The 10,576-nt window shown below is 46.1% G+C and overlaps 1 protein-coding gene across 1 annotated transcript in view; it reads right to left on the reverse strand.

Moving 5' to 3' along the window:
* pigk (phosphatidylinositol glycan anchor biosynthesis, class K) overlaps positions 1–10,008 on the reverse strand; it is a 120,110-nt gene extending 110,102 nt beyond the window's left edge. The window contains exons 1-3 of the mRNA XM_060829988.1: positions 9,891–10,008; positions 4,636–4,689; positions 411–502 (exon numbers count right to left, since the gene is read on the reverse strand). Of these exons, the coding sequence (XP_060685971.1) occupies positions 411–502; positions 4,636–4,689; positions 9,891–9,998 (254 nt within the window). The 5' untranslated portion in view covers positions 9,999–10,008. The remainder of the gene's footprint in view (positions 1–410; positions 503–4,635; positions 4,690–9,890) is intronic.
* Between the last annotated feature and the right edge of the window lie 568 nt (positions 10,009–10,576).

Here is a 10,576-nt window from a genome sequence, read left to right on the forward strand (position 1 = left end):
CTCATATGTATGAAAAGATACTAGTGAGAGACGGTCAAGTCTTTTTGTGGCTAGTTGATGTTCATGTATCCTGGTGGCTAGTTTTCTGCCTGTTTGTCCAATGTAGTGTGTTTATAGTTCTTGCAAGGTATTTTGTAGATGACATTAGTTTTGCTTGTTGTCATTTTGAATGCTGGTGATGTCATTTCCTGTTCTGTTTCTCACAGAGAAATAATGGGAAATAACATCACCAACCCAAGGAAACCTAAACACATCAATAGAAAACAGGCCATAATACCATTGTTTCACCAGAGGCTCACTGATGATGTTATCTAGTGTGGTGACAAAATGTCTGAAAACGAACCTTCCAGCTCAGCGAGCAAACCTACATCCAGGCTTCACTAAGGCAAGCAGCGCATGAAATTCCTTACCTGTCTGGGATTCCCAGTCTCTTGACACTCCTATAAATTGACAATGTATTGGCAACATGGCGATAGTTGAACCAGAATCGGGATGTGCACACCTGAGGTGCAGAAAGAAAACAGAACAATTAACAGCACAACACAGATACCCAGCCAGATCTGGCAAGGGGCAAAATCGGATTGCAGCAAATTCCTCTCAGAGTCAAATTACCACCAAGAGATTTACACCATGGGATGCTGCAAACAACAGCTGGATAAAGCATCCTAGTCAGGTTATTGTCCAGAGTTCTAACATTTTTTTAATCAATACCTCTCCCCGCATCAGAAGCTGGCTCTGAGCCAGTGTATAGGCAGCTTTACACCTCAGGTTGCTAGATAACACCTGAACTGCAAACACTTAACACAGCAATATAAAGGGAGCTTTATACCACCTCAGACTATCCCCCCACCAGAATGGATAGGACTGGAAAGAGACATTTCCTTTTCATCAAACCATTATGGTTGAATAGACAGGAGGTCAGATAACCCTCCAATCTCCAGTATTAGCATCTCTTCTCATTCAACAACCTGCATTCATATAACACCTTGACCACAATAAAATGCTGTTAAGCTTTACAAAGAGGTAGCAAACAACATTTGACATCAAGACACGCATAAGACAGATATTGCTCCATTCACAGGATGCGAATATCAATGAGAAGGCCAGGGAATATTCCCAATCCCTGACAGTGCTTGAGGATGCAGTGGTGAGCTGCCTTTGTGAAGGGCTGCAGCCCATGTGCTGAGTACACAGAGGGAGTCCCAGGCTTTTCACCTTGTGGTAGGTACAGAACGGTGACAGAGGTCATTCTGCTGTAACACGTGTTCCGTCAGCACGATTTGGCTGTAACGCAATTGACAAATTGTGGACATTGTTTGGATAACATTACCTTTCCGAACGGGCATAGTGACTTTCTATTAGTGATCTTCAACAGCCCGATTTTCTATAGAGGTTTCCCAAAGCACAATTTTCTTTAGCGTGGTGTTGAAGAGGAAGGCAACTGTTGCATGAGAGCACAACAGCCTGCACAGTTATAAGGGTTGAGAGTGTGGCGCTAGAAAAGCACAGCAGGTCAGGCAACATCCGAGGAGCAGGAGAATCGACGTTTCGGGCATAAGCCCTTCATCAGGAAGGAGGCTTGTAGGTTGAGGCTGAGAGATAAATGGGAGGGAGGTGGGGTTGGCGGGAAGTAGCTGGGAAAGTGATAGGTGGGTAAAGGTGAAGGAGAAGGTGATAGGTCAGAGGGGACAGTGATGGATGGGTCCCAGAAGGCAGTGCCGAGTTGGAGGCTTGGGACTGGGATAATGCGGGGGGAGAGGAAATGAGGAAGCTGTTGAAATCCACATTTATCCCGTGTCGTTGCAGGGTCCCAAAGTGGACTATGAGGCATTCCTCCTCCAGGTGTCAGGTGGCAATGGTTTGGCAGTGGACGAGGCCCAGAACTGCATATCTTTGACGTAATGGGAGGGGAAGCTGATGTGTTCGGCCACAGGGCAGTGGGGTCGGTGGGTGCAGGTGTCCCAGAGATGTTCTCTGAAATGATCCACAAGAAGGCGTCCTGTCTCCCCGATGTAGAGGAGACCACACTGGGTGTAATGGATGCAAACGATGAATTGCTAGAGGTGAGGTGCCGGAAGACTGGAGGTTGGTTAACATGGTGCCACTGTTTAAGAAGGGTGGTCAGGACAAGCCAGGGAACTATAGACCAGTGAGCCTGTCCTCGTTGGTGGGCAAGTTGTTGGAGGGAATCCTGAGGGACAGGATGTACATGTATTTGGAAAGGCAAGGACTGATTAGGGATAGTCAACATGGCTTTGTGCATGGGAAATCATGTCTCACAAACTTGATTGAGTTTTTTGAGGAAGTAACAAAGAGGATTGATGAGGGCAGAGCGGTAGATGTGATCTATATGGACTTCAGTAAGGCATTCAACAAGTTCCTTGTGGGAGACTGATTAGCAAGGTTAGAGCTCACAGAATATAGGGAGAACTAGCCATTTGGATACAGAATTGGCTCAAAGGTAGAAGACAGAGGGTGGTGGTGGAGGGTTGTTTTTCAGACTGGAGGCCTGTGACACAGTGGAGTGCCACAAGGATCGGTGCTGGGTCCTCTACTTTTTGTCATTTACATAAATGATTTGGATGCGGGCATAAGAGGAGCAGTTAGTAAGTTTGCAGATGACACCAAAATTGGAGGTGTAGTGGACAGCGAAGAGGGTTACCTCAGATTACAACAGGATCTTGACCAGATGGGCCAATGGGCTGAGAAGTGGCAGATGGAGTTTATTTCAGATAAATGTGAGGTGCTGCATTTTAGGAAAGCTAATCTTAGCAGGACTTATATACGTAGTGGTAAGGTCCAAGGGAGTGTTGCTAAACAAAGAAACTTTGGAGTGCAGGTTCATAGCTCCTTGAAAATGGAGTCGCAGGTAGATAGTATAATGAAGGTGGTGTATGGTATGCTTTCTTTCATTGGTCAGAGTATTGAGCACAGGAGTTGGGAGGTCATGTTGCGGCTGTACAGGTCATTGGTTAGGCCACTGTTGGAATATTGCGTGCAATTCTGGTCTCCTTCCTATCAAAAAGATGTTGTAAAACTTCAAAGGGTTCAGAAAAGATTTACAAAGATGTTGCCAGTGTTGGAGGATTTGAGTTATAGAGAGGGGCCGAACAGGTTGGGGCTGTTTTCCCTGGAGCGTCAGAGGTTAAGGGATGACCTCATAGAGGTTTATAAAATTATGAGGGGCATGGATAGGGTAAATAGACAAAGTCTTTTCCCTGGGGTGGGGGAGTCCAGAACTAGAGGACATAGGTTTAGGGTGAGAGGGGAAAGATATAAAAGAGACCTCAGGGGCAACTTTTTCACACACAGGGTAGTACGTGTATGGAATGAGCTGCTAGAGGATGTGGAGGCTGGTACAATTGCAACATTTAAGAGGCATTTGGATGAGTATATGAATAGGAAGGGTTTGGAGGGATATGGGCCGGGTGCTGGCAGGTGGGATTGGGTTGGACCAAAGGGTCTGTTTCCATGCTGTATATCTCTATGATTCTATGAGGTACAGGTAAATTTCTGCAGATGTGGAAGGATCCTTTGGGGCCTTGGATGGAGCGGAGGGGAATGGTTGGAAGTTGCCACTCAGGTGGATAGAGCTTGTAAGAAGGCCTATGGCGCAGGTTTTGCACTTCCTGTAGTGTCAGGGAAAGATGCCAGGAGTGGGGTGCTGGCTGGTGGGGGGTGTGGACCTGATGAGGGAGTCGCGGAGGGAATGGTCTTTTCAGAACGCTGATAGGGGTGGGGATGGAAATATATCCCTGGTGGTGGGGTCCATTTGGAGCTAGCAGAAGTGGCGGAGGTTGTTGGATGGAAGGTGACGACCAGGGCGTTCTGTCTTTGTTGCGTTAGGAGGGATGGGGTTCAAGCACAGTGGTGCTAAAGTGGAGGAGATACGCTGGAGGGCATCGTCAACCACATGGGAAGGGAAGTTGCAATCATGGAAGGAGGGAGTCATCTGTGACTTTAAGGTGAAATTGGTCATCCTGGAAACAAATGCAGCAGAGGCAGAGGAATTGGGAATGTGGGTTTCAACAGCTTCCTCATTTCTCCCTCCCCACATTATCCCAGATCCAAGCCTCCAACTCAGCACCACCCTCCGGACCCTCCATCATTGCCCCCTCTGACCTACCACCTGCTCCCTCACCTTCATCTACTTATCACTTTCCCAGCTACCTACCCCCACAAACCCACTCCCCTCCCATTTATCTCTCAGCCCCAACCCACAAGCCTCATTCCTAATGAAGGAATTATGCTCGAATTGTCGATTCTCCTGCTCCTCGGATGCTGCCTGACCTGCTGTGCTTTTCCAGCACCACACTCTCGACTCTGATCTCCAGCATCTGTAGTCCTCACTTTCTCCCTGTATCATTATAAGTCAAGATGGTGTAGGGCTTGGAGAGACATTTGCAGGTTGCAGTGTTTGGCAGGAGCACGAAACTGGAGATTGTAAAAGGCCAGAATTGGAAGAGTACAGAGTTATTAAGGAGCTGCAAGGTTGCAGGATGTTGCAGACATGAACAGGAGGCAACTTCAATCACGCACTTTGAGAAATTTGGAATCAAACTCAAGGCTGTCAAGCTACTAGGACAGGCACTATCGACACTGCTGAGAATTTTCCAATAGCTTATCAAAGCTCACCAGCACAGCCCAATTGTTCGTGTGACCGCTTCTCAAGAACTGCTTTACTCGAGTCTGTATGATCAAAAGAAAAGTTATTCAGAATTCAATTCCAAACTGAATTATCTTTGTAATTGTTTCTCATAATCAAATATGCATCTTTAAACAACATCATTTAAAACCTCAGAACTTATTTTCATTTAGGTTTTGGAGGAGCCTGAAGTGTACAGTTCAGTGATTCCCCAGAAAGTGAAGAACAGGCTGCACTGAGAAGGTTTCAGTATTTTGTCTCAGATGTTTAGCTTCGTGAGCAAGACTTTACTGGAAGCATCAGCAGACTATTCAACAGTAGAGGGATTGTCGGAGTGAAGAGATAGTGACAGACACTGTTACTGCATCTCCTGTACACTGGGCACAGGCAGACAGAGACACATATACGCACACAAGCAGACAGAGAGGTTAGTACACACACAGGTACAAAGAAACAGACAGGGTGCCTGCGTACACACATAGAGACAGTAAAATACATAGTGACATTCTGGTGATATCACTGGACTCGCAAACGATAGTCCCAGGTTAATGCTTTGGGGGCATGAGTTCAGATCCCATAATGACAGCCAGTGAAATTTAAACTCAATTAATTAAACAAAAAAATTGGGAGAATAAAGCAGAGTCCAATGACATTGACTATAAGAGAATCAATTTCTGCATAAACTGACTTGATTCACAGATGGGCAGAGAGAGTGCAACACAGACAGACAGGCACACTGACAATTCCAGGCAGTCTCTTCTCCTTGGTTAGCAATCAGGAGATTTCCTTATGGATTTCGCTTTCTAATTTGAGGGAGTCAGTGAGATGACACTTCTCTCGCTGTCGGACTCAGCTAATCACAACCTACACCAGTCACTCCTTCACGAAGCCTCCTTGACTTTTTAAATTTGACATTCCCTTCTGTGTTGAGTGGCCTATCATTAATGCCAATGAGTAGGCCAGGGCACTTACAGACACTTCAGGGTTATCGGAATCGTACCATCTGGTGATGTCGGACTGAAGTAACTCAGGAGGGATTCCAAACCAGCAGCTTTGTTTCCTTCAACACTTGATTGAAATGAACTGAAGACTCAGCTTCCAAACTAACAGGATGCAGCCACTTACACTTCAGGTCATGATGAACCTTTAGCAATGCCAGACCCTTTGGTCAGGAAGCTTACAGTGCTGAAAGGCTAGGCTGCAGTAAGAGAAGGGAGTGATTAAAAGCACTTCTTTAGGGTGGATGTGGCTGGGACTTGAACTTGATAAAGGTATTACATTCAGCAACAAACACAGGACTCAGTTTGCCTTGGTAATTTAAATTGAGTTCATGCTTTAAAATATAAATTTTCATTTGTGAAATGGTCTACAAATAAAAAGGAAGAAAGGCTTGAATTTGTATAGCCAGACACTTCAAACTACATCCTAATGAATGAAGTGGACTCCCTCAGTATTACACTGGAATGGTTGTAATGCTAAATGATTAAATGGGAATATCTCTCTGGACATTAATGTAATATTAATGGGTTAAACTGCACTGACTGAACATTCTGGAAGTGGGTAGGGACAACATTCATGAAGGAATGCAAATGACCCCCCCCCCCCGCTCCAATTAGACAGTCGTTTGCTACCACTCTCCCTATTATTATCAAATTAAACTATCATTTCATCTCTTCCATTCGGAAATGCTTTCTAGCCATCCCCTGAAGCTAGATGTGTCACACCAACATTGTCTTGGGGAATCACTGAGTCAGGAAACGGTCTGCATTATGATTCCCCAGGATTAGGGCATTCGCATTTGAATTATCACCAAGGATGACCTCATCCGACCATTGTACCTGGGCTAACATGGGACTGTGATGGAGTGGGGATGGGGGGGGGTGGTTGTCTTGTATGGCAAGTGACTGTGGGGGAGCAGCCAAAGTATCTGTGAGCATGACCAACCGACCTGTATAAATGGGATGTGTTTTCTTTGTTCGGAGCCACTTTTGACTCAACCTTGCATGCCTGCGAGGAAGGTCAAAGGGGGTCACCTAGCTTTTACAAGCTTTCATAGGCTTTAACTGTTCGCACAAGTTGGTGTGTGCATCACATGTGTGAAACCTCGGGAAAAGAACCTAGCATGGTCAGCTTCAAGTATCTGGAGTAGGACATGGAGTTAAATGTTCGAGTCAGAGACTGAAACACTGAGGTTACACCAACAGCATCAACAGGGTCCATCTGGGTACCACAGATATTCCTTAGGACTGTCAGAATAAATAATGTGAAATAACTGTCAGTTACAACTCTGCTGACAAATTTGGATGCCATCTGTCTGCTCCCCTTTCGTTCCCCTACCCCATTTTCATTCTACCCCACGTGCCTATAAGAAAAAGGAGGAAATCCTTGCATTTATATAGCATCTTTCAGACAGTCAAAGCACTTCACAGTTCATGAAGACTGAGTATAGTCACTGTTCTGCATCAAATTGATTGAGAAACAACTTTGAAAACAAATTAGAGCCACTGCAACTCAACATAATAAGCCTCATAATTTTCCTTGAAATGAGATTCTGAATTTAATTTGAGGACGACGTTCATATCCCAGTTGATCCACAACCTCATTAGGATGGTGCCAATTAGATTAACCGCAGCCAGCTGGGCTCTCTGGAGTAGTTACTCCAGACTGTTTAATCCTTCTGTCCTTTATAACGCATCACCAGAACCACAATCTTTCAAAAGTAAACTATTTATAAACTTTCAGTGTTTTGGGAGGACCCTACGTTATCTAATTATTCCAGAACACGGGTTGTAGCTAGGATGGAACAGTGTGAACTTCACGTATGTGCTGTCACGTTCACACATTTTGTGTTTTCCTCCAGCATTAGGTCAGCAATTTATGTCAGGAACTCAAAGCTTGTATCTGTTTTTAATAGAATTATCTGGTTTCCAGTACAATTATGCTGAGTGGCTGACTGGTTAGCACAGCAGCATCAAAGCACCAGAGACCCAGGTTTGATTCCAGCCTCGGGTGACTGTCTACATGGAGTTTGCACATTCACCCCATGTCTGTGTAGGTTTCCTCCCACAGTCCAAAGATGTGCAGGTTAGGTGGATCGGCGATGCTAAATTGCCCATTGCAGCCAAAGATGTGGGTTGGACATGGGAAATGCAGGGATAGGATGGGGGGGCTGGTCTTTGAAGGGTCAACGCAGACTCAATGGGCTGAATGGCCTCTTTCCACTCTGTGGGGATTCTATGATTTTCAAAAGGTATTCAATATTTATGCTTCCCTCATTCAGTTCCACTTGGTTGAACAATTGGCAAATTCCAGAACAGTCTATTGAGAATTTTGTTTTTCTCTCTGCTCCTCAATATATGGAGTGATGGGTGCAGGACTTCCATCCTTTTCTACTTTGGCCAACATAGTGTCCGTAGCAACATTACTAGGACAGGTACAGCAGGTACCTTGTATTTGACACAATGAAACATAGCAGAGTGGTTCACTTACACGTTATAAAACCTGATTACACATCCAGCCTGTAAAGATATGAGGGTGGATGAGCTCGACTTTCAGCAGTCTCTTTTAGGAGAAAGACAAGTTTAGGAACATAATTCCAGAGCCTGAGATCTAGGAAGTTGAACGCATGACTGCCAAGGATGATGAAGGCCAGAGTTAGAGACGTGCAGATATTTTGGATGGTGGTTGGGTCGAGATGGGATGGGGAGCAAAATAACTTGAAAACCAGGAGGAGAAATGATCATTTAAAATGAGAATAGTGTTACGATTGCAAACAGACTGGTTCTGCTAAAGTGGTTACAAGGGAGAGAAGCAAAGTCGCTGACTACAGAGCAGTGTTTATGGCACTGAAAGAAGATAATGGCTACCACCTTCCCGAAATATAAGTGGAGGATATTTCTACACATCCAGCATTAGATCTCAAACAGACAAGAGGGTTTGAGATAGGTGGCAATGAGGTAGAGCTAGATGCATCATTGTCCATTTGGATGTTGACAGCTGTTTGGAAGTTGTAACTGAGAGGCAGCAAGTAAATTGGAATTCAGATAGAACCAGCAGATCCTTGGGGATATAAAAGGTAATGGTGAGGGTGCAGGAAGAGAAGCAAATGCGAGTAGTTCTGTTGCTCCAATTGGATACAAATGGAGCTGGAATAGGACCCTGGACAGTAAAAATCCCTCCAACAACAACATAAAACAGATTATCAAATTGCTATTGAATTGTTAACCAATTAAAAGGTAACAGTGACACGGTTTTATCAGACCATTGGACTGCTCTCTCTCTCTCTAAACAACTGGTAGTGGTTTAACCTGAGAGTCATCATGACTCACATGAGGAGAGAGAACGAAAGTAAAGTTCTTCCCTCAGTCAGTGTGAGAATTTGAACCCACACTGTTGGCATCACAAATCAACTGTCCAGCCAACTGAGCTAACCAAATTATGTGCAATTCTGGTCTCCTTTCGATCAGAAGGATGTTGTGAAACTTGTAAGAGTTCAGAAAAGATTTATAAGGATGTTGCTAGGGTTAGAGGATTTGAGCTAGAGGGAGAGGCTGAACAGGCTGGGGCTGTTTTCGTTGCAGCATCAGAGGCTGAGGGATGACCGTATAGAGATTTACAAAATCATGAGGGGCATGGATAGGATAAATAGACAAGGTCTTTTCCCTGGGGTGGGGGGAGTCCAGAACTAGAGGGCATAGGTTTAGGGTGAGAGGGGAAAGATCTAAAAGAGACCTAAGGGGCAACTTTTTCACGCAGAGGGTGGTACATGAATGGAATGAGCTGCCAGAGGATGTGGTGGAGGCTGGTACAATTGCAACATTTAAGAGGCATTTGGATGGGTATATGAATAGGAAGGGTTTGGAGGGATATGGGTCGGGTGCTGGCAGGTGGGACTAGATTGGGTTGGGATATCTGGACAGGTTGGACCGAAGGGTCTGTTTCCATGCTGTACATCTCTATGACTATCACTTCCACAAATGCTGGCTATTCGACTGCAGAGTGCATCGTCACCAACAGGGTCTCGCCCCAATCGGATTTAAAGGAGTCCAGCTTCCTCTCTCCCCCCCCAACCCCAGACCACCACCCCAGACCGTAACCATCTCGGGCAGGTTGGGAGAAGCGGGAGCCCCGGGGATGCACACTCCCCCCGCACAGGGTCAGGGCCAGGGCCCCGGGAGGCGCTTCGACCTCTCACCCGCCCCCGGGGCAGCCTCTCGGCGGGAACCCGTCGCGGCGCCTCCCCCACCTGCACTCCTTCCGCCCCAGGAGCGCCGCGGCTGGCGAGCAGAACCAAAACAATCCCGAGGCTCCACAGAGAGAGCGGCAGCTTCCACCCGGCACTGGGGGCCGCCATCTTTACCGGAAATGGCTCCGGCGCTGTGTGAATGTCCGGGTGCCAACAGCTTCCTCCGGCCAAAGGTTCCGGATTCCTGCCCATTCATTCCACTCTGTAAACAGTAATGCCCCACAGCTATCCTCCTGCATAGTATACAATGCAATAGCAACCATTGAACTTTCTCCTCTGTGATACATGCAGAGGGGCAATGGCCTAGAGGTATTATCACTACACTATTAGGAAGGTAAAAACAATGACTGCAGATGCTGGAGTAAAAAAATGAGGTCTGCAGATGCTGGAGATCACAGCTGCAAATGTGTTGCTGGTCAAAGCACAGCAGGCCAGGCAGCATCTCAGGAATAGAGAATTCGACGTTTCGAGCATAAGCCCTTATTCTGGATTAGTGGTGCTGGAAGAGCACAGCAGTTCAGGCAGCATCCAAAGTGCAGTAAAATCAACGTTTCGGGCAAAAGCCCTTCATCAGGAATAAAGGCAGTGAGCCTGAAACGTGGAGAGATAAGCTAGAGGAGGGTGGGGGTGGGGAGAAAGTAGCATAGAGTACAATGGGTGAGTGGGCGAGGGGATGAAGGTGATAG

Source organism: Hemiscyllium ocellatum, chromosome 9 (genome assembly GCF_020745735.1).
Source record: "Hemiscyllium ocellatum isolate sHemOce1 chromosome 9, sHemOce1.pat.X.cur, whole genome shotgun sequence".
Taxonomy (NCBI): domain Eukaryota; kingdom Metazoa; phylum Chordata; class Chondrichthyes; order Orectolobiformes; family Hemiscylliidae; genus Hemiscyllium; species Hemiscyllium ocellatum.